Source organism: Sceloporus occidentalis, unplaced genomic scaffold (genome assembly GCF_023333645.1).
Source record: "Sceloporus occidentalis isolate IW3139 unplaced genomic scaffold, rSceOcc1.0.p SCAF_2, whole genome shotgun sequence".
Taxonomy (NCBI): Eukaryota; Metazoa; Chordata; class Lepidosauria; order Squamata; family Phrynosomatidae; genus Sceloporus; species Sceloporus occidentalis.
The window spans coordinates 197,474,739-197,499,315 of NW_028316982.1; the positions used below are offsets into that span (position 1 = coordinate 197,474,739).

At 37.7% G+C, this 24,577-nt stretch overlaps 1 protein-coding gene across 2 annotated transcripts in view; it reads right to left on the reverse strand.

Moving 5' to 3' along the window:
* Positions 1 to 2,651: 2,651 nt before the first annotated feature.
* TRAPPC10 (trafficking protein particle complex subunit 10) overlaps positions 2,652 to 24,577 on the reverse strand; it is a 63,168-nt gene continuing 41,242 nt past the window's right edge. For both annotated transcript variants that reach the window (XM_089511911.1, XM_089511912.1), the window contains 11 exons: positions 22,324 to 22,433; positions 20,479 to 20,993; positions 16,562 to 16,703; positions 15,188 to 15,346; positions 14,068 to 14,297; positions 13,424 to 13,524; positions 12,934 to 13,060; positions 9,009 to 9,179; positions 7,688 to 7,865; positions 6,610 to 6,804; positions 2,652 to 5,478 (listed from right to left, as the gene is read on the reverse strand). In XM_089511911.1, the coding sequence (XP_089368037.1) occupies positions 5,240 to 5,478; positions 6,610 to 6,804; positions 7,688 to 7,865; positions 9,009 to 9,179; positions 12,934 to 13,060; positions 13,424 to 13,524; positions 14,068 to 14,297; positions 15,188 to 15,346; positions 16,562 to 16,703; positions 20,479 to 20,993; positions 22,324 to 22,433 (2,167 nt within the window). In that variant the 3' untranslated portion in view covers positions 2,652 to 5,239. The remainder of the gene's footprint in view (positions 5,479 to 6,609; positions 6,805 to 7,687; positions 7,866 to 9,008; positions 9,180 to 12,933; positions 13,061 to 13,423; positions 13,525 to 14,067; positions 14,298 to 15,187; positions 15,347 to 16,561; positions 16,704 to 20,478; positions 20,994 to 22,323; positions 22,434 to 24,577) is intronic.

Consider the following 24,577-nt stretch of genomic DNA (forward strand, 5'->3'; position numbering starts at 1 on the left):
ATAACCTTGATAAGTTCTACAAAGATATTTGTATATCATAATTTGCTGAGTGTTGTCCTATCTTTAAGTATATTTATATTTGTTTTCAGCCACTGAAGAAGGCCTGGTGTGGCCAAAACACGCTTGGCTTTTTAAACATTGAATAAACACTGAATAAAAGTTGACCATCTTAGAACACATGGAGTTTGTTTCCTTTCTGTTTGCTGCTGGACCTTGTCAGAGGCCTTACTGAAATCAAGATATGCTATGTCCACAATGTTTCCCTTCATCTAGCAAACTGGTAATTTTATATACATATAAAAAAGGAGATCTGACTATTCCGGCATGACTTGTTTCTCTGAAACCCATGTTGACTTTTTGTTATTATGGCATTGCCTTCTAGATGTTCACAGACTCTCTGTTTAATGATCTGCTCCAGAATCTTTCCTGGTATTGATGTCAGACTAACTGGATGATAATTGTTGGGATCCTGTTTTTTACCCCTTTTGAAGATGGGGACGTTTGCCCTCCTCCAGTCTGCTGGGACTTCTCTTTTTCTCCAGGAGTTCTCAAAGATTATTGCCAATGGCTCTGATATTACATTTGCCAGTTCTTTTAATACAATTGGATGTAGTCCATCTGGTTCCAGAAACCAGATATTCCTGTACTACCTCTTTATTCTGTGCTTCATTTTCCCTATTGTGTCCTCTGCTCTATTTTCTTCAGTTTCAGCACCCTTTTCCTTTTGTGAAAAGACCGAGGCAAAGAAGGTATTAAGTAGTTCTGCCTTTTCTCTGCCCCGTTAGCATTTCTCCATCTTCTCCATGCAGTGGCCCTATCATTTACTTGTTTTTCATTTTGCTACGGATATAACACACAAAAAAGCCCTTTTTTACTATTCTTAACCTCTCTAGCAAGCCTGAGCTCATTCTGTACTTTAGTTTTTCTAACTTTCACTCTACATGAGCTATTAGTTTGAATTCTTCTTTGGTGATTTCCCCTTGTCCATTTGTGTGCATGTCCTTTTTAAGTCTTAGCTCAGTTGAAAGTTCTTTAGTTTCTTGAGACACCTCCCATTTCCCCTCCTCATTGGAATAGTTTGAAATTGTGCCGTCAGAATCTCCCTTTTGAGAAACTCCCATTCATCCTGCACTCCTTTTTCTTTTAGTATTCCTGACCCCAGGATCATTCTCAGTATTTCCCTAAGTTTACTGAAATCAACTCTCCTAAAGTCTAGAATGTGTGTCTGACTATGCCTGGTTTTTCCTTTCCACTGTATAACAAACTTCAGGAGAACACGATCACTCCCACATAAGGATTCCACCATTTGTACCCCGTTTACCAGTCATCCTTTTTAGTTAGGATCAGATCTAAAACAGCTGATCCTCTTGTTGCCTCTTCCACCTTCTGGACAAGGAAATTGTCTTCAAGGCAAGTGAGAAATTCGTTGGACCTTAAATTTTTGGCTATTTGACTTCCAACAAATATCAGGATATTTAAAATCCCCATTGTTACATTTCTCCTTTCTGAAAGTGTGGTCATCTATTCAAGGACGCATTAACCAAGTCCTCAGTCTGGTTTAGGAATCTGTAGTAGCTCCCCACAATGACATCACTGTTGTTTCTTTCTCCCCTTAATTTTTACCCAGGTGTTTTCAACCTGGCTTCCAGGATCTCTTTACAGGAGTAAACATTCTTCACATATAATGCTACACCTCATTTCCTGTTTGATTTGTTTCTCTGAAACAGGTTATGCCCCTATATTACTACATTCAGTTTCAGTGATGTTTATTATATTATATTTGCTTTGCTATGTTAAGTGTTCATGTTTGTCTCTATAACATTTGGTCTATTATTTCCAGTACTCGATAAACTCCTGCCTTAAAGAATAATGTCTCCCTCCCCCACATATAACCCTCCTGATCAGATTTTTTAGACAATTGTTTAAAATGTTCCTACCAACTGCTGTGAAGCAGTTCATCCCTTGCTAGAAGTCCATCTGCATGAAACCGCGCACCATGGTCCAAAAAGTCCGACTGTTCCTGGTGGCACCATCTGCGGTGCCAGTTGTTCACCTCTACTATTTTTCTTTCCCTTCCTGGGCTGTGCCCTTCAACTAGCAGAAGAGATGAAATGACAACCTGTGCATCCAGGTTCTTCAGTTTCCTACCCAGAGCCTAAAAATCACTAATGATATCCTGAAAGCTATGCTTTGCAGTGTCATTAGTTCCCACATGGACTAAAAGGAAGGGGTAACAGTCAGTGGACTTGAAAGTCTTGCCAGCTTCTCTGTTACAGCATGGATTATTTGCCCCAGGAAGACAACACACCTCTTGAGCTACCTAGTCAGACCTGCAAACCACTGATTTGGTGCCCCTCGGCAGGGAGTTCCTTACCACCACCACACACCTCCTTCGAAAAATGGCAGAGGCCATTTTATGTGCTGAATCTTCCAAGGTCTCTTACAAATTCCCTGGGGACTGGCACTGCTGCTCTTTTTGCTGTTCCTCATCATGAAGAAGAAATAAGGTTAATCCACACTGAAATCTGCCTTAGGTCCCGTGCTAGGAGGTGGAATATAAATTTTACAAATAAAATTATAGCCCAGAAATCTCAAAATCAAGTAACATATACACAAAGGCTGGATATCAGGAGACCTGCAAGCAATTTGTTTAAAATACTCAAGATTTTTATTCACTTTATCACTAGTTTGTTTTTTAATTGACATTTTATTCCCCAAGTTTCATGGCACCACTTTAAATCAGAAATAAAACTGGGTAATAGTGCTTGAGATATCGTTTCTTTCCCACTTGCTTTTCTACATTTAATCCTCTGTGGAGTGTAAAAGGATATTACAGAACAGCAAGTAGGAAACTCCAGAAATGTCACATTAAAGTCCAACCATTTTCATAAGAGGAGCTAATTTTTCCAGTCACAAATAAATCTGTGAAATTCACAAAAATTATACTCCTTTAAATCATTTGATAGTATTTACAAGCTTGAGACATATTTATAAATAGTATTTGTAATTTTTTGAGATAGACATATTGCAAATTGAATCAATTATTTACAACTTTCACCCCAAAACCAATCCCCTTCCCTTCTATACAGAAGTATCTCATCAAATGACAATTGGACTATGTGTGCTGTATTTTACTGAAGTCCATAATTTCAATATAAATATGAAAATGTTATGGTGCTCTAAAACCAGTCCAGGGAAAACCTATCAACAGCAATTCATAATGAAACCCTATCTTGCTTTTAAAGTGTTTTCACAGCAAATCAATTTGTTCACTATATTCAAAATGTACTTTTAGTTTCAAATGTTTGTTCATAATTTTTAAAACAGAAAGACTATCTCCAGTTTAGATAAATTCTAAAGTTTAAATGTATACAGACAGACACTGTGTGGTCTATTAATTCTTACAAGTGAAAAAACAAGTAAATTATACTGAAAACATATTTGAGGTCCTGCACGTATTTTTACTAAGTAAATTACAGCAAATTAAGACGAAAAACAATCAGCCAATCTCCAGTAGTGACTTTATGAGCACTGAGTAAAAGAATACAGAAATCTAATTGCAAATTTCTTATCTGGGAAGAAAACTGAACTTTTTGTTTTCAAGTATTCAAATTTCAAACTCAAGATACTGAAAATATTATTGGAAACATGTAACTTGCCTTGCTGCCCCTAAAAATAAACTTCATTTGCTCTTTAAAATAATCAAGATTTAACAGAGATGCACAATGTTGGAATGCAAACATCACACAAGAATACTACTCTGAAAGATTTGTATTGTTTCTTATTGTCTCCTGGAATATTAAAAACCTATGGAAACCATCACAGATTCTCATTCCTACAAAGCTTGTTCGTAAGAGGGAGTGTGCTGAGATGGTGCTCACAGAATGGCTACATATGTTGCAGGAAGAAAATAATTGTATAAACCAGTAACAGGCATGAACAGCAGCTAGGATTATAGCAATTAATTTTAGAGAAATGCTTATGTACAAAAATACATAGTTTCTGAGAACTGGAAAAGAGCCTACACATTAGGTTTATTTACAAGCTTTGACTTTCACACCAATAAAAACACATTTATTTTGTCCTTGATCTGTGAAGTAAATTATACACAGACATTACATCAGTTAGGTTAGTTTAGACTTTTTAAAATAATCATTTATACAGTAAATTTACAACTGAAAAATAATCAGTTGGTATGGTGTAACTGCTGTTTGCTGGACCAGAGGTTATTCAAGCAGGACTTTATTTTCCCCATAATCAGACTGGAAAAGCAGCAAGCAAGGTTCTCTGTAACCCTTGCATTTATCTGCTGCTTCTCAAATTACTCTAGAATAAGGTGCAAATACACGTATGGCTCTATAGTTCATAATAAGTTAACAGTAGTCAGGAAAGAAACTTTGGTCTTTAAAAAATATCATGAGAAATACTTAATAAAACGCTATTTAGTCAGACTCAACATAGTAACTTGTAATAATTTCTGCATCAGTCTTGTGGGGGTGGGGGAGCTTAGTCCAGTGAACCTTTATGCCTATGTGCCACTTCATTACTTGCATCAAGTTAGGTGTGTGTATGCATTTCCCCTCAGTGAGTTTAAGCAATGGCTCTCTATATGGTTTGAATTCAAGGGTGCTAATGGGGTAATAAATCTTATATATCCCAAGGCACAGAAGAAGTTAAGTCTTCAAGAAAATATATATACACACTATTTAAAATCTTGCAGACAGCTGTGGGATTTAGAATCATTCATTCTATTATACAGAGATTTGGAAAGTTACCATGGTCCAGAAAGCCAGACAGACGTGTGACAAAAAAGGCACACACTTTAGTTACCAGCAGCTACACTGCAAGGCTTATACCATACATCAACCTGATATATTCTTTGAACAGAAACTTAATTACTACTCCCAAGGAAATAGCAGTTCTCAAAGCTGCTCAAATTAAAAGAACCAACTGCAGCAAGCATATTTTATTTCAACAGTAGAATGACAGAGGGAGGGGAAAAAACCCAAATTCATTTTACACCAACACCCCAAAGTAGCAATATAAACTAGATGACACAGGCATCACTGTACATTTAAATTGATACAACTGTTTGATGCTTCCAAGGCCAAAAAGGGTTGAGTTGCAGGCCTTGTTTAGCGTTAGAATGTTTCAATGAAGAACAATCAGGTTATGATCCCTTAAAGTGCATTTATGTTCAAGTTTCATGTGCATATCTATACACAGCAAGCAAAAGCTGTCATGTGACATTGACCTCCAGAATATGATCATCCTTGCTGGGAATAACAAGGATCTGCATGCCAGAACTGGAATTGAAAACCTGTCCAGGGGGAAATGATTGAAGCCGGGGCATTGGCAAACCTTTGTGTTCTGTGCTGGCTGCTGAATGTATGCTGCCCCTGCTCTTTAAGCTACTGCTGTCAGCTTGATCATCCATAGTCTTATCCACAGATAGATTATCATTTTCAATCCAGCTATCTGCATAAAAAGAGAAACACCAAGTTGTATCCCATGTGCATCTGAAATATTAATTACAATCAGTTTGTTCATTTTTTATACCAACTCCAAAAATTAGGCCTCATTGTGGCGTTTATAGTAGAAGTATTTTAAGTGTACTAAAATGTGCTGCAAAGAGAAACTGGGCCAGACAGTTTGTGACATCAGTTCCTGAAGAAGATGCCAACAGCCTGAGAGTCTAGTACGGAAAGCTCCTCTTCCAGAGCTGAAGACGTTGATGTCTCAAAGGGGAGACAAAGAATGAGAAGCACTGAAAAGACAAGGTCAGAGGCAATCCAGCTATTTTAATTGCTATCTTGTTTACAACTGTGTGTGGGGGGGAGGCATTTTGCTGAGTACCTTGGTAGAAATACAAGTTATGAATGCAGTAAATGTAGTCTTTGGGAAACCCTAACACATACAGATTTTTATGTGCTTAATAGAATTCCCACACATGCTAGAAAACATTAGATCATCACTCAGATACCTGCCCATGGCAGTCTTATAAGCAACAGTAGCATCCAAGAAGTTGTGAATAATGTGTACATCAAGAGAACAGACTCTCTTTCAGTCTTCTCTGGTTGCTTACACTTGGTTCAAGAAACCAAGGCATAGTACTCCTGAAATGACTAAGAATTTAATCCCAAACACTTTTTCTGTTTTGAAGCTTGAGTTTAATGTAGTTCAGCCATGACTTGGATTTAAGTGCTTTTAACACTACTAAAACCTGATGTTTTCCTGACTTGTTCAGCTGGAAAGTCTCACACATTTTAATAGAGCGAGTATACACATAACTACCTAAATAAATTGCTGAAGATATCCATTAATAGTTTGGAATATTAACAGGGTGACCAGATGTTATAACCGCAAAAGAGGACAAGGCAATGTAAAATGTAGGGCATTATTACAAAATAAAAACTAAAAATACTAATATAAATATAAATCCATGCTCAAAATGGAGGACATTCTGGAATTCCTCTTGGTCACAAGGTTGAAATGTAGGATATGTCCTGGGAAAGGAGGACGTCTGGTCAACCTGGATATTAAGTGGAAAGATCACATGATGCTATCTTGGAAGTTTCTCACATAATTTTTAAATAAACATATTCTTACCAGCATCAAGCTGCATAGAGTGCACAGAATGATGAGGGAGGTATTTAAATAGTCTAACATCTGGAAAAGGGAGGTATCCAGCAAAGAGTGGCATTACTTCCATGTGTACTTTGTGGGTTGCTTGAATAGCAATTGGCATAGATATTACTCCTGAGCTCTTTCCACAGACTGCCCAGTTGCTGCTGTTGTCTACAACTGGAAAAAGAGTGCAATTAAATTAGATATGTAAAACCATTTTTCAACTACTCATGTACACTGACATATACAACTAAGTATGTGGGCCATCTATTAAAAACTGGGGGGAGGTGTAAGATCCCTTCACAAACCTCATTGGTAATATGTATATTCAAAGGGAACCTTACAATCTTAGATTGTAAGCCTGAGGGCAGGGAACTGTCTAACTAAAAGATTGTATGTACAGCGCTGTGTAAATTTACAGCACTTTATAAATAAAGGTTAATAATAAGAATTTGATAGCATTAGGTTATTTACATAACTTGCTCCTGTTATGAAAGAATTTGGTTTCCTTCTTAAACAAGTATGGTAATGACATGGAAAGAAGGGAAAAGAACAAGAGAGGGAAAAGAATTCTGATGGAGCAAAGAGGAACAGAATAGAAAGCCAGTTTCAGGAAGTGAAGCAGTGATAGTACCTGGAAGTATGTCACAGTAGATGTGCACCTGACAGATTTTTCAGCTCCTTTAACTGTTGACTAGTAAGCTACGAAAATGAATGTACTTTACTATATGTGGAGGTAAATAAAAAAAAAACCCACTTAGTTATGTAAAAATACTGGGATTATAATCCTATGTTCATTTTTTTGGGATTGCTTCTGAGTATGTATAAAATCAGTCTGTAGAATCTTTAATAATGATCAGCACACAAAAACTGCAACAAACATGATTTCTAATTACATCACTTGAATTTAAATCTGTAATGGTCTGAGATTCCAAAGGAAAAGTGGTCTGATGACTGGTACTATGATTGGGAATTAAAAGGCTCAGCAACATGGCCAGATAAACCAAGTCCAGCTGAGCATCCTAAACATAACATCACAAAGCCCAATCAGTATGCTTACCTTCATACATTAGTTTTGTTGTACAGTATCCATCAGATTCTGTTAATGCTTCATCTTTATCTACATCCAGAAGTTCTGAAAGCCGAGTTATCGATACCTCCAATGAGCAGAGTGAGCCTGTTTTACAGTATTCTGCCCCCAATGGGGGGGAAATCTCAGCTTTCACATTATATAATGTCTAGCAGGAACACAATGATATTCACAATCAACATTAATAACATTCAACCTTTTTATACACATATAAAACTAATAAGGAAAGATAATATATTTCCAAGCAAAGATTTGGCAGAGTAGATGGGAGTCTGCCCCTTATATCTTTGCAGAAAAATAATATCAAGCTGCCAAAACTAGAAGGGAAATGCTGAAAACAATGGGACCGAACAGACAAGCCAAAATAAAGCTGCTTTGGGTCACTTTGGAGGTATGCTGTTTAAATGATGCATGTGTCCTAAGAGGCCAGAAGCCACACCAAAGCCACACTCCAGTCCTAAGGACTAGAGAACAGCTTTGGCGCAGCTTCTGGCCGCTTAAAATGCATGTGTCATTTAAACAGCCTATCTCCAAAATGACCCGAAGCAGCTTTACTTTGGCCTGTCTGTTCAGGCCCAATGATATATACACCCACCCTGTAGAAACTAATGCCACACATTACCCACAAGATATCACAGCTACCTCAAAAGACTTTACATAGCAACTGCTACAAACTCTCTGTAACATAGAGAGTGTCTTTTTTGGTGCTGATATCTGCCATCAAATCAGCTTTGACTTATGGTAACCATATGAATAAGAGACATCCATGAGCCCCAGTCAAACAACAGGTTCTTGTCATTATATGGAAATCTATGCTATCACCAGATGATATCAGTAAAGATACGACAAATATTTGTTGAAATCCTCTGGCAAGTTCTAGATTGATTTGTATCCCAATCAGTAGAGTGGGATGGAGGTATGTAGAGAGAGAACTGTTTACTGCTTTCTAGATTGAAAAGAGGAAACCTGATTTATATGTGTGTGTGTGTACACATGCATCACACTCTAATCTCTGAGCCAGGTGTCATGTTTGGCCCTTGGCGCTAAAAAGGATGTGCATCTTCACTCTAGGTGCTGCAGTTCCACTTAGAGCTATGTCTCCAACAGAGAATGTTTCAAGGGCTCAGTGTGCCAAGGACATAAACCAGTCCTTACAGTTTCAGTGTTGCATTAAAAAAACATCCTTCCCTATGCAGATTTTTAATGTGCATTTCTTGAATCTGTCTTTCACTTCATACAACCTTGACCCTGCCTATTCTAGATATTCTATTTCAAGGTACTTATAACTTACAAAAAAGTTTTCCAACTGGAATTCATAAGTGTACGGCTTCAGAGAAAGTGAGTGCTCCTCAGAGGGTGCTGAGCAAAAGCTCATTGAGAAGTGGCACTGCAAGCAGGATGGAAGCTCTTTTGTCCACTTCAATTCCCAGACAAAAAATACTGCTTGCTTGCTGTGGATATGCTGAAAAAGGATTTTAAATAAACATAAGATATCAAATTACTAAATAGAAGAAAAGTTGTTTTATGAAGTTACAGAAACTAGGTTCTTGTCTAGGTTCTTACTTCTGCCCTCCTGGATGGGACAGAAGCTGTGATGAATTCAGATTGATTGGGGGGGGGGAGGGGTAACCAAGAATAGCAGCCATTTCATACTGTCAATGAAGGCTATTTGCTTCTTATACTATTGGGAGTACCAGATAAAAGGTAATAGCTAATTTATACAGTTATATTTACTGACAGACTAAGAATGTAGTTTTTTGATTCAATTCCTACAGAGAATGTGGGCTAGTTATGCCACACCAATCTTTGTGTGTTCTCTCAATTATTCCAGTTCTGATTTTTGACTTTTTTAAAAAAAAATCATGCTTTTAAGTAGGGCAAAGGGGGTGGGTAGACAGCTCATTCTTCCATGAAATGCAGCAACTCCTTCTTGGAGGCTAGATCTCTCACTTGTTTTCAAATTAATGCCAATTTATAGCCCTCATGGCCTCAGGAAAAACGAAATGACCATTTCTATTTGGCTGCATCAGAGGAGGAGACACTGAGATCCCTTCCATCAGCTTGACTGGAACAACCTGCCATTGGACTTACGCTAGAATGGTCTCCTGCAATTCCACAATCCCACCATTTATTGTGCAGGATTTGGTACTTGAATTTAGCATTTTTCACCCCCTCTTTCTTTTTATATTACATCTTTTAGATTAGAAAGTATTATTTTAAATCTACCTGTAATGTGTTGGTAAAATTGTGGTACATTTAACTGTAGTAAATAAAACATTTAAAAGAAATTATCTATCTTTCTCTAATGCTCTTCATCTCTGTTCTCAAACCACACATTTCCTCCCTCTTAGTTCCCAGTAAAAAAAATAGAATGCAAATTCCCCAAATTAAGAATTTTGAAAGGATGAGCTGCACAGATTTTAGAGAAGACACAAATGGGCACACGTAAAGCTGCATTTTCAACACATTAATCACACATTTTGTGATTCTGAATGCATTCTCTGAAGATGCCATCCACAGATGCAGGTGAAACGTCAGGAATAAACCCTTCTAGAACATCGTCACATAGCCCAAAAACCCCACAAAAAACCATTTTGTTGATTGTATCTGTGTCAATTATAGCAAATTACCATTTGTTCCTGGTAATTTATTTTTACCATTATCTCTTGCTGCAGCTTCTACTTCATTCTCTAGGATTTGGGCTTCATCTTCATATGCTTTTTCATTCCATTCATCATATAATTTTCTTCTCTTTTATGTAGCTCTTCTGTGTATTGCTTCCTTTTTAAAAAAAAATTCTTCCTGATCTTGTGGTATGTTCTTCTTCTGGTACTTATATAGACACTTTACAATGTCTTTGGAAATTTTTGCTATTGTTAACTGCCATCAAGTCAACTTTGAGTTATGGTGATCCCATGAATAAGAGACCTCCAAGGCCATGGATTCCTTGATTGTGTCTACTCATTTGGAATGCAGTCTTCCTCCTTTTCTACTGCCTTCTACCTTACCAAGCATTATCATTTTTTTTAGTGAGTTATGTCTTCTTGTGATATGGCCTAAGTATGACAGTCTCAGTTTAGTCATCATGGCTTCTAGCAGGAGTTCAGGCTTGATTTTCTCTAGGTCCCATATACAGTTGGCCCTTCTTATACACAGATTTTTTATATATGGATTCAAGCATCCACGGTTTGAAAATGTTCAAAAAAAGTATAAATTTCAAATCTAAAACCTTGATTTTTCATTTTTATAAGGGACACCATTTTGCTATGTCATTATATTTAATGAGACGTGAGCATCCACAGATTTTGTTATCCACAGGGGATCTTGGAACCAAACCCCAGCGTATAACAAGGGTCCACTGTATTTGCTCTTTCAGCAGTCCACCAGCACCAGATTTCAAATGAGGTGATTTTCTTCCTATCAGGTTTTTTCACCATTCAGCTTTCACAACCCTACATACAAATGGGAAATACAATGGCATGGACCATCCTAATTTTAATTCAGTGCTACATCTTTACATTTAGAATCATAGAATCATAGAGTTGGAAGAGACCACAGGGGCCATCCAGGCCAACCCCCTGCCATGCAGGAAATCACAATCAAAGCATCCCCGACAGATGGCCATCCAGCCTCTGCTTGAAGACCTCCAAGGAAGGAGACTCCACTACACTCCGAGGGAGTTTGTTCCACTGTCGAACAGCCCTTACTGTCAGGAAGTTCTTCCTAATGTTGAGGTGGAATCTCTTTTCCTGCAGTTTGCATCCACTGCTTCGGGTCCTAGTCTCTGGAGCAGCAGAAAACAAGCTTGCTCACTCCTCAATGTGACACCCCTTCAAATATTTAAACAGGGCTCTCATATCACCTCTTAATCTTCTCTTCTCCAGGCTGAACATCCCCAACTCCCTAAGTCGTTCCTCGTAGGGCATGGTTTCCAGACCTTTCACCATTTTAGTCGCCCTCCTTTGGACACGCTCCAGTTTCTCAATGTCCTTTTTGAATTGTGGTGCCCAGAACTGGACACAATATTCCAGGTGGGGCCTGACCAGAGCAGAATATAGTGGCACTATGACTTCCCTTGATCTAGACACTATACATCTATTGATGCAGCCTAGTCTTCTGATTTCTTGAAAGCAGTCTCAATTCTGATTAATGGCTGTAAAATCATGAACTATTTCAATGTCTTCATTGCCTCCTTTAAAGACATGTAAATCATCTTTAGTCATTACTTTTGTTTTCTTAATTTTTAAATATAAACGTGTCTTAGCACTTTCTCCTTGATTTTTCTCAGCAATCGTTCCAAGCTTTTGCTTCGTTCTGCTAGTAGTATGGTGTCATTTGCATATCTTAAATTGTTAGTGTTCCTTCTTCCAATTTTCATTCCAACTTCCTCTGTACTCAGGACAGCAGCCTCTTGTCCTGAGTACAGGTTACTAATAAGGACAATCAAATGTTGTCAAAAAATAATAAAATAAAAATAAAAATAAAAACAAAAACAAAAACAAAAACAAATGTTGTGGCACACCCATTTATTTTAAAGTGATCCATATTTTGATCTATACAATCAAAGGCTTGGAAATAAATCCCTCCAAAAGGAAATCTGTACTTAACAAGCAGCAGATTTGCAACCATGGAGATTTGAATTAAAAGACTATCCTAAATTAATCTTATTTCTAAAAATACAGTGTGCCGTTATTTTACGCGAGGGATCCATTCCAGACCCCGCCTTGTAAAACAAAAAACATGTAAGCACAAGCCCCATTACAAGTAATGGGGTTGTGCTCACAGCAGCGCGCACGCTCCATGGGTACATTCGCCATTGTTTCTTCCGGCATACTGTATTCTTCAGAATCCCATTCCCATGCTACCCTGAAACAGTCAAAAAGCATCTGAAATTCCACAAGGAAGTGCAAGCAAACAGTGAGCAATATCTCTATGCATGTGAAAAAACGCCTTAGATCCTCTTGGGATCTTACCCCTTCTTTCCCTCCAAAAAATCAGAAACACGACACTATTAATGAAGTTTTCAAGACCAGACTTCCTTCTCTGCTTGCTCTCTTACAAAAGTCATACACCATCATGCTGCAATTTTCTGAAATAAAGAAGTTGTTAATAACCCTGTTTTACTGATGAATGAGTAGTGTTGAATTGCAGTTCCTATTTCCTGTCCTAGAAAGTTAGAAAGAATAGAATGATGAAATAATAAAGATGAAGTTTACCTGTTCAGTCCTGGAATTTAGAGGTTCAAGACTTAAATCTGTGCAAATCCCAGAACTTTTGAGATTACTATCAGATAATTGAAAAGAGATTTCTGACATGTTCTGCACACAAATCTGTATGTATTTCCTAAAATAAAAAGTGAAAAACAACATTTTGATACTTCATGAAGTACTATAATGAACATTTTATCCTGTCTATGACCACAATGTCTGTCTTATATTTTAATGCTAGATTCTCATTTGAAAGGTGAAAGAAAAATACTACACCATATAATTGACAGTGGTATCCTATACATCTCTACTCAGAAGTAAATTCCAAGTAAAAAGATTTACTTCTGGGCAAGTATAACGATTTCTACTTGAACCAGAAAACAAAGGAAAGCATAGGTCAATTTTAGATGAAGAGATGTTTTCACACTCTTGACCCTTCTGTATTCTGTTAAAATATAGCTGTGATGAGAAAATGGGAAAGAGACCTTGAGGAGTTTACCTTTTGCCTGCTGATAATATGGAATGCTTGGCCTTAAAGGGTATACTGAATGTAAGAGCAATAATGGTGGAGTAAATTGACCAAGGACAGTCAATGGTTACCTGCAGGGAAGACAGAATAACATTAACTAGGGTATTTATTTTAAAAAATATTTTCTAATTTTATACAACTGCAATTTATTTATACTTTGGGGGGGATATGAGAAGTAGTTGCCAAATACAAGAACCAAAGCAAAATCTGTGACTTAGATACAGAACTGATGTACTGCCAGACTACAATGTTACATGCGATATAGATGAAAACTGATATACAGTCATCTAATGTAAGTCCATTCAAGACTTTTTCTGAGGAGATGATGTTGGCATTTCAACAAAAATAAGAGTTAAAAGAGATTATTCAATTCAAATAAAGCAGAAATACTGTAGAATAAACAACAAAAAGTGCTGCACAGCAGATTTTTTCAAATGTAAGCATAGTTTACATAACCCAACAAACCTGGGTTACAGCATGGAACATGACATTCAGTGCCAAAAAAGTTACCAACATGTTTAACAGTAAGGTGAAATTTTATTATCAGTATATTCTGAAAACTTTCATATCTATTAATTGTTTTTAAAACTGAAACATTATTCGTATATGCTCACCTTTTGGTCAATTGTAGCCATGCAACTGTGAGACATCTCTTTCCCTTTGCTTTTTCTCCGAGGCTCTTTACTAACTAGATTCTCATTTTCCATCATACATATTGGGGTTGAGGGCAAGTACAAAACCTCAAGCTCAAAAGCAATCACGTGATATGCAGGAGCCATTGGTAAACTGATGCTTGTGATTTTCTCTGATGACTGAATTGTTAGTGATGCTTCTGAAGCCTTTTCTGTAGTGACATGAAATAAAAACAATCTTTTACAAATTTAGATTATTTTTTTCAAAGAGAAACCGATGGTATTGTCCAGAAGAACGCTTTGGAATGATGCATTTCAAAAGGAGAAAGTACAAATTTTCAATTTTAAAATTATGTCAGAGAAAATGAGAAGGTTCAAATGAAATATTAAAGCATGGTTTGCCAGATATGAACTAATATTATCCATCTCACCAATCATAACTCACAAGTGCTTCTTAAACCAGATCTGATGCTACAAACTAATGCTGGTTCCCAAACTACAATTCTGCAAAATGTATTGGCATCACATATAAATAAGCCATTCTAGTCTTTGACATCTTTCCACTTTGAGAAAGCATATGAGGATTCTTAGAGAAAGTGGAGAAAGAGAAAATCCACAAATACTATAATAATTTGCCTTATGTTTGGAAGACAAACTGTTATGAGATAAACAAGATGGTTGTAATTACAATATATTCATATCATCCCCTTTTCTTCAAGGTAAGTATAATTGCAAGGTTGGCCTTATGTCAATACATCCAAGTTAATATAATATTGGTGGTTTAATCCAAAGGCTCACATGCACAGCACACACCAGTTCCTTCAATGATCTTCCATTAGACTAGAGGCTCTCTATGTTCAGATTTAGTGAACTCCACAGAATTTAAAAAGCAACCTATGAACATTTGAAAAAAGGGAATCCTAACATTAGGGAAGGCCAGCAGCCAATAGGGAAAAACCACTTGAAAAAATACAGTGCAGTATTATGTGAAGCAATTCACCTTCTGGGTAACTTAAGGTGATAATCTGCTGGTCTGATGTTCTTTGTCAAATAATTCATCCTTCCCCCAGACTAAAATCTGTGCAGTACCAAAGCTGCATACCTTTAGTGTTTGAGTAAATCACAGCTTTACTCTCTGGATGGTACAAGACTGGCATGGCATCAGCATTGCTTAGTTGTAAAGTATCTCCATTTTTTATGGTGTAATGGCCAGTTGTCACTGTAAATTTTATCTTCTGAGGAATCCCAGCCAATAGACTGTCTGGAAAAAAATGTGGTGGCAAAGGTAACCACAGTTAATTCTGTTATATCTGAAATAGCTGTAATGAATGGATAAAGCCAAGAAATCATTTTTGCACATTAACAGTACCATGATGGCAAGCATACTTCACTTACTCTGAGCAGAGAAAACTGTCCTATTATCCCAGTTCCCTATCATGTAATTAAACAAGGAGTTTTAATGTTCAGTAGATTCAATTATGGAACACCTCCCCCAGCAACAGCCTGATTTTCCATGTTACATTCCAAGATTCCTTTGACAAGCTTTTTTCTTACATAAATGATAAGCTGAGTTGTTCTATATATTAGAAACAATTCAAGCAAACTCCCGAAAACTAAAGACTGACTAGCAAGGTACATATTTTGTTCAGTTTAACATTCAAATATATTTTAGATGCTGCAATGGATACGCAGAAAATTGTTTGAAAAGAACTGTGGTACGTAATTAAGTGGCAATTAAGTCAATTAAAAGATCCCCATGGCTTCAACAAATCAAGTTATTAAAGGTACAATGGTCTCCAAACCAATAGGTATGGGGATGTTTAACTAGGTTAAAACTACTTTGCAAGATTATGAGCACACCATTTCCAACTCTAGCTAGTTAATAATGAAGCTTTATTTAAAATATATCTATGCAGTTGTTTAATAAAATTATCAAGGTGACAAATACATTACATTGATACAGATTTGTGTGTTTAAAAAAATACTGAGTTTTTGTATGACTTGCCTGTTTTTGCAAATTTATTATACAGTATAATCCTTCAACTTAGGTCAAAAATTGCCCAGTGTAGTTCAAATTCATCAAGAACTAAGGGTTAGACCAGACCAGCAAAATACTCTGGCATCCCGGAGGCTTGGGGGCATGGCGTACACATGACACATGTCTCTAAGCCGGCAGAAAGCATCCCGAAGCCACCCAGCCATTTACACAGCGGCAGCTTTTTGGTACTGTGGCACACCACAGTAGCGCCAAAAAGCTGCTGCTGCGGTGGAAAGGTTGCCCTTTTTCCCGTGCAGAAAGGAGGCATTTTACCGCTTCTTTTGGTTTTGGAAAAAAGCCAGATCGAGGCCGCGGCCCTAAACTCGCGCTCAAAGCGGCAGCGTCCCACCGCCCTTTGGGCTGGTCTGTTTTGGCCCTTTATTAAACATTTTTAAAAACACACACACATGGAGTATAGAACTTTATTAATTTACCTACCAGTACATGGTTCAACTTTCAACTGTGGCTCCTGAGAGTAGACATCATACTGCACAATTGGATAAATATGAGGAAGAGCAAACTGCATTTTACCCACTGAAATGCATAACTGCCTAAGTGTATATGTCCCGGGCTCTCTGCCCTATGAGAAATTTTAAAGAAACAGTTTGTAAAGACATCAAAAAGGTCATCTGAAATATTATTTTAAGAATTACATAGCATATAATTATGCAAAATAGGCTATATCTTAAACATTTTTGAAGCTATGTTTGTGATAACATGCCTATGTGGCTAATAGTACGCCCATAATTTTGAGTAGACAGTAACATGTAAGGGCAGTTTCAGATGTGCTTTAAAGGTGCAGACATCTTTTTAAAAAATATATAATGTAAAGTACTATACCCTATACATTTCATGCTAAACACACATTCTCAAAAACATAATACCTGTACGTTGCCAATCAAAGGGATGTGGAAGTTAAGAGTGGAAGCTATGCGACCAAGATATCTAACTACTTTTTCTACTGGCACCCAACAAAACCACCCATTTGGAAAAACATGTCTAATTCAATGTGAAGTCGAAGGCTTTCATGGCCGGCATCCATAGTTTTTTGTGGGTTCTTCGGGCTTTGTGGCCATGTTCTAGAAGAATTTCTTCCTGACGTTTTGCCAGCAACATTGCTGGCGAAACATCAGGAAGAAATTTTTCGGGAACATGGCCACATAGCCCGAAAAACTCACAAAAAACTACGTGTCTAATTCAGTTCAAAAACAGTGCAGTTAACTGTGATGAACAGCACAATTTTCCCCCCCAAACAGGACACAAATTCCCATGGAACAACTGTAACAATTAAGCTGTTAAGATATACTTGTGTGTGGTATTTTTAGAACATCACCCAATATTTTTGTTTGTGATTAATGCGAAGCAGCCAGTGAAAGTACACTTAAATCATTTTTATGGACTTTGTGATAATATATTAATGAAGAATCTGTTCATTTGCGATTCCTGGCTGCAGCCAAGAAGTAGCTAACAAGTAATTGAATGATATTACTGTAAAATTACTGAGCAGTACATCAGCTGATATATACTGTAAAGAGGGGTAGCTATTTTGTCTTCTGGAAAAACTTTCACGGAGATAGCCCTGGCTTCAGGCAGAAAACACAATGTTTCTTTTTCTACAAGAAGATTCTTCGTAGAAATTCTCTGTAGATTTCATTGTAACATAAAAAGAGAATGCAGAAGACCTGCATTTGTGCTCAGTAAAGCTTGCAGAGGGCAGATTTCTGGTAAAACAAAACAAAACGCTTCATTTATATACCGCTTCATACTGAACTAAGAGGCGTTACAAACCACCGCTTTGCGGCGGTCTGCCGGCGCTGCTCTTTGCTCCGCGAGGGAGTCGCAGCATACAAACCGCGCAACTCCCTCGCGGAGCAAAAAAGAAGCTCCAAAATGGAGCTTCTTCCTGCAGCGCCGTTATGATGTTGCGAGGCGCCCAAGGCGCACCCGCGACATCATAACCACCGCGACCCATCTGGACGCTATGCGTCCAAGACATAAACATGGCGGCAGCCGTGTGGAACGGCCGCTGCCATTTGTCACGGACTGAGTCCGTGATAGGGAAAGGGGCGTCTAGAAGAGACGCCCCTTTTTTAAAATGGGACGTCCTGAGGACGTCCAAAATGGCGGTCTATAACCTGCCTAAGAGTGTCTAAGCAGTTTACAACTGTAAAGTAATTGCCCCCAACAATCTGGGTACTCATTTTAGCGACCTTGGAAGGATACAAGCCTGAGTCAAGCTTGAGCCCTTTTGCTGGTATTTAACTCGCAACCTTATGTTTTTGAGTGAATGGCTGCAGTACAGACATTTAACCACTGCGCCACCTGGGCTCCATAGTAAATCATCGTTATGACTTGAGAATAACAAGGGCTGTTCGTCAGGAGTTCAAACAGTTTGTAGTGAACTCTACACTGACAGTTGTGACAAGCATCAGCTTTTGAAAATCAGATGACATGAGCTCACTTTACCATCTTTGCACAGATCTTTGCTCTATGACTTCAGAGAAATTGAGTACGGACTAGCACAAATTTATACAAAATGGCTTATTTATAGCAAGTAACTGTCAAAAACTGAACCATCTACTATGCAAATCTAATAAAAAGAAAATGTACAAATGTCACACATATGAAATGTAAGCATGGGGAAGAGGATAGGCTCTGGTAAGCCAAGTTCTCCCCTACAAACGCTTACTGTTTTTGAAGGTATGGCAATACAGTATTATTGCTCTCTTTCCTCACTTGTACTATATGCATTTTCACAGAACAGAGATTTTATTGACTACTTTAAATACATTTTCAATAAAGTGCTTAGCAACCTGAGGGATATATATATGGATTAATAGCACAACTGCTTCAAGATTACATTACAAATGAAATTCCTTGAAAGTGTTTTGAAATCCACTGGATAGCTATGGACATGATATACTGAGTTATTACACTGAGATAGGCACAAAGCGTTGCCCTGTGCATACAACCCCATCATAAACAACATCAGCATCATAAACATGATCCACAACTTTAAGAAAGCCAGGGTTTAGCATTAAACTGTGACTTCATATTCTAGTTTGTCCCAAAAATGGTAGCTGTAGTTTCCTGTTCTAGATGAAACAGAAAACTATGATTAACTAGACACTTCCTGATTTGATTGGTGTGCACTGCAGAGGTAAAAGTGAAATGGCTGATGTATAGAGGAAATGTTTACGCACACCTTAGGTTCAGCATAGATGTAATTGTCCAAATGTAATGATTTTTTTCAAATGATAAAATAGCATCATGGCAAATGTGACATGAAGCAAATGTATAATATTCTTCTAAAAAGCAGTACAATGTTTTCTATTTATATACATTTCCTAAGGACTAGTTTTAGAATTTGGCCCAGAAGAGTTGTACATGTGGGAATGGGCTCAGATCACAAAACCACTCTTTCCTGCCACTATACAAATGATGTCACAAATTAATCAAACATTCAGATTTACAATTTATACATGTGATTTACCAACATAAACAAGTACTTTAGGGCTGAAGGGCAGGGTATAAATATTGTAAATAAAATAATAAGAATAAACCCAAATACCAAAACTGTGCAGTCATTTGAATGCACAAGCATCTAGTCTGCATGTAAACATTGTTGTATGCTGCTGCACATATCTGTACACCAACATCAAAGTGTGCCCTTCACTTAGACATAGCTGCTTACTACTGGGCCAGATGTCTAACTATATAAAATCCAAATTAAAATACATGGCATTTTATTTTAAAGTCTTCAGCTTTCTTAAGTTAGTGAAAAGCTATTAGAAGAGGTAATATCTGGTAAGTGTTAGGAGAGTTATATACACAGAAATTGGGGGGGGGAAACCTTTTTTTCAGAATTAATGCTATTAACTGTATGCCTCAAAATGATAAAATATGTTTTGGGTTTTTTTTGTAACTGAATCAAATGGGATTTTAAACATGCAAAAGAGTTTTAAATATATAGTGTTTTGATCACCTTTTCACTCCCTTACATATCTTTATGTGAGAGCTGTGAGAGAATTTGACCAAAACAATAAAAACCTTTGGTCAACTATCTGAGGGGCTCCTTTCACAAACAGTGCTAATTCTAGTTATTTAATTAAAACTTTAATCTTTAGAAAATCAATAAGAACTGAAAATAATATATTTAAAATAATCTTGATAAGAATGATCCTATATTCCTATAGTTACGTACCGAAGATTTAGCCAGACCAATCTGGCACAGTGAGTTTAACTTCCAAGTGTGCCTGGTTTGGCCTTGGTCTAAGAAGGAATGAAGAAGGAAATCGCAAAGCAGAGGCAAGGAAGCAATACTGGGTTACAGCATGCCTTCTTTAAAAACATACCTGCGTTCTGAAAGTTATTTTATTGACCCCTGGTTCCAGTATTAAGTTGCTACATTTTAACATGTGGGCACCATCCTCCAGAGTCAGCCCTGTGGATATTTCCAGAGAAGAGCTGCTCTCTTGCCTTCGCAACAGCATGTGCACATTTTTGCAGATGATGCCTGTTGTGTTCAAAGAATTATCCGAGGGACTCCTTTCATACATCTCATACAACTCCAGCATTGGCAAGCTACTTCTTGCCAGAGAGAGACCTACAACTTCACTTGGAAAGCTGATAATACCATTGGAAGTCTTGTGTTTCGTAAGCCATTCAGCTGTCTTCCGGTAGCTATTTTTTTCAATGCTGAAATGAACATTAATAGCAATCTGATCCACTTTCACTGAGATAGGCATCTGATTTGCCAGCGTCATTTCAATAGAGAGTGTTCCACCCACATGGACCAAAGCATTAGGAGGATCAAAATGTAGATTCTTCAACTGTGCAAAGGAATGCATTGACAGTATAACTTCCTGGCCTGGAAATAAAGATAAAAGGAATTCATAGGACATCTGGTTGACTATATCAGCTTTAATCAAGGCAGCATTCCTTTCCAACAAATATTAGTAATTATGGGTGGTGATGGTAGTAATAAACTCTCAAGTAGTCAATAATTATAAGAATAAACTACATTCGCTGGAGTTAGGGGCACAGGACAACCATGAATGTGTAAAACTGCAAATAACAAAAACACTATGTTTTTACCTGAGAGAATACCTCTCTAGGAATCTCCAGTGCAAGTCTGTGGTCAACATCTGCCAGACATGGACCATAGAATTGTGCTGGAGGAGCTACAAATGCCTGGTGGAGTGTTCTCTCTAGGAATCTCTAGGTCCTTCAGTGAGGCTTTTGGTTAAAGTTGACCATAGAGATGCCCTGGAAGACCTAGATATTCCTAGAGAGAACATATTAATAGAATCTTTGAATAATCAAATCTGCCAAAGTCAAAGCAGCAAATATGGAAGGATAAGTTTATAGTTGACCCTCTATTTTCATGCACTTGAAGTCTGCGTCCCTTGCCCATTTGCAGGCAGCAAACAGAGGGAGACAAAATGGGGCATGCCTGCAGGTGCCCAGGAGCGCACGCCACCATTCAAGCCAATGGGGCTTGAATATTGGCAAATTTTCATTTTTGCGGGAGGGTTTGGAACGGATTCCCCACAAAAACGGATCTATACATCTATATATTCTTATAAAAATAATTTACATTTTTGTAATACAAAGTATGCAAAGACATAGAACATATAAAATTTCTGTGGGTCTTATAGCCTAGCACAAGCCTTTGGGTTCATCTGAAATATTTCATATTTAGATCCTACTTGTAATACTGATTCTGCTTAAAAGAAGATTTGTACGGATAGCAGGGTTAAAATATTAAAGCAAGAACTGTAAAGTTTATTCAGTCATTCCCTCCAGATGCTACTGTTTCAGCAGCTACTGCCCAGCTGTTTCAGCAGCTACTGCCCAGGAAACTGAATTACCGTAGGCATCCACATTTTACAAATGATGTGTGCTTCCATGCAAACACACAGACACAATTAAAGTGTGTGGGGGGGGGGGCTCTTTTTCTATTTAGTAACCTTTTACAGTTGCTAAACCATCAAACAAGGTAGCAGACAGAAAAGGGGCAGCACGTTACAAAGGAGGCAAGCACTTGCAGAAAATTGCTCTTTCAAAAAAGAGCAAGTTAAAATCTTGGTAAAATAATAAATCTAAGTCTTCTTGAGAAGCCACTCAAAACAATGGATTTGCAAACTTTGCTTCTCTTTTTTCCCTTTTTTTCTCAATGTGTCTCTCTCATATCTTACCTTCTTCTGTGGGCTGTTTTGCAAAATCTAATATTTCTTGGCAAAAGTGTTTGCGCTCAACTTCTGTTAAGTTATTATCACCAGCTAAAAGACTGCTTGTTTGGAGATAGCTGGTACAGAGAGATAAGGATGTGTGAAGAAAATACTATATATGAAAGACCATCTTAAAACAAAAACAAAGAAGTTTATAATCTGATACATTTAGACATTATCTTAAGCAGTCATAATACAATACTAATACTGTATCTCCAATAACAAACTGGAATGCAATGCACTGTGGAGATGGCTACAATAAAATTAAAGTTATTAAAGGGGAGGCACATAACAAAGAACTAAGTACCACAGTGGCCATTAGCCATCTTATGCTCTAATCCCTAAAACAGTAGTTCTCAAACTTTAGCCCTCCAAGTGTTTTGGACTTAGCTTCCAGAAGAGCCACCCACCTTGGCCAGCAGTCAGGAATTCTGGGAGCTGAATTCCAGAAATTCTAGAAGACCAAAGTTTGAGAACCATTGCACACATCCCTCTCTCTTCTGTTCTATCCTTGTTACTGTTTTCCTTTGACCTGGAAGGATCAAAGCAGGCTTGACCCCTAGACCCTGACCAGGAAAAAATGGGGGGGGGGGGAGAGGAAAAAAGAAGACAAATTTGAAAAAAGTAAGAAAAACAATTATGGAATATTTTATTTTAGCATGATCCAGGAAAAACACAGACAATTGTTTTTCCCATGGGCCTTCAAATCTCTAGTTCAGAGTAGACAGCATTCTTGAGTCTGAATGGAGGATAATAACACGTTAATAGGACACACTTGAGAGCAGAAAAGAGAAGCCAGCTAGAGCTAAAGCAGAGATGGGCAAAGTCAAGCCCCCAAAGCCCCCCGCCAGTGTTTCCTCTGAATTCTTCAGCACAGTTTTTGGAAAAATTGGGCTGATTTTGCTTAAATGAAGAATTGTACAGATAGTAGGGTAAACACATTAAAGTTAAGAGTGTGTGTATATTGTAGTCCTGTGCTTTAAAAAAAGCCAAATTCTGTAATTACGCATATTTGCCTTATTTCTCCTATTTAGTAAAACCATCCCCTACACACTAAAACATGCAAAAATAGCCCACTCCACCTCCATATGCATGCAAGAACCATTTTCTTTTGCAGCCACTCTCAAAATGAAGACAGGAAGGTATATAACTTCTTTTCCTGCCACCATTTTGAGAAAACCTGTAGAGGAAATACCAATTTTCCTCTGCAGTACTTCTCAAAATCTTGATAGAAGGGGGAAGCATGCCTCCCTGCCAGTTTTATGTAAGTAAATTCAACATTAAACTCAGTGCATGTGAAAATTTTACACATAAAAAAGTTTGGAAAGAGGAGGAGGAGGAGAAGGGAACAGGGCCTCCATGTCTCACATCCCCCTTGAGCAGTTCTTTCACCCTCCTGCTTAGGGTCCCATCCCATAGTTTGAGAACCATGGTGCTATACAGTGCTAAGTGGATTTGTAACTGGTTGACAAATCAAACCCAGAGAGTGCTCACCAATGCTTGTTCTTCATTTTGGAAAGGAGTGAACAGACTCAGGGTTCTGTCTTGAGCCTGGTGTTGTTCAATATCTTTATAAATGACTTAAATGATAATAAGGCATGCTTATCCAATTTAAAAATGACATTAAATTATGAAGGGTGGTTGATACTCACAGAACAGGATCAAAATTCAAATCTCAGATTGGAGAGCTGAGCCCAAAATTAATTTCAATAGGAATAAATGTAAAGTACCCACTGGTGACCTTGGGCAAGTCACACTCTCTCTGCCTCAGAGAAGGCAACAGCAAACCTCCTCTGAACAAATCTCACCAAGAAAAACCCATGATATGTTTGCCTTAGGATTGCTATACGTCAGAAATGACCTGAAAGTACACAACAACTACATATAGGCAGGAAACTGAAATGCACAAATATAGGATGGGTGATCCTTGTCCTGAAAATAATATATGTGAAAAGGATCTTGGGGTCTTAGTAGACTACAGGCTAAACATGAGCCAACCATGTGATGCAGCAGCCAAAAAAGCCAACAAAATTCTTGGCTGCATCAACAGTATAGTTACCTTAGTAACTGAGAGAAGCAGTAGTCCCACTCTATTTGCTCACACCTCACCTAGAATACTATGTCCAACTCTACAGCACTACAATTTGAGGAGGATATTGAGAAGCTGGAACACGTCCAGAAAAGGGCAATCAATATGATCAAAGGTTTGGAAACCAAGCCT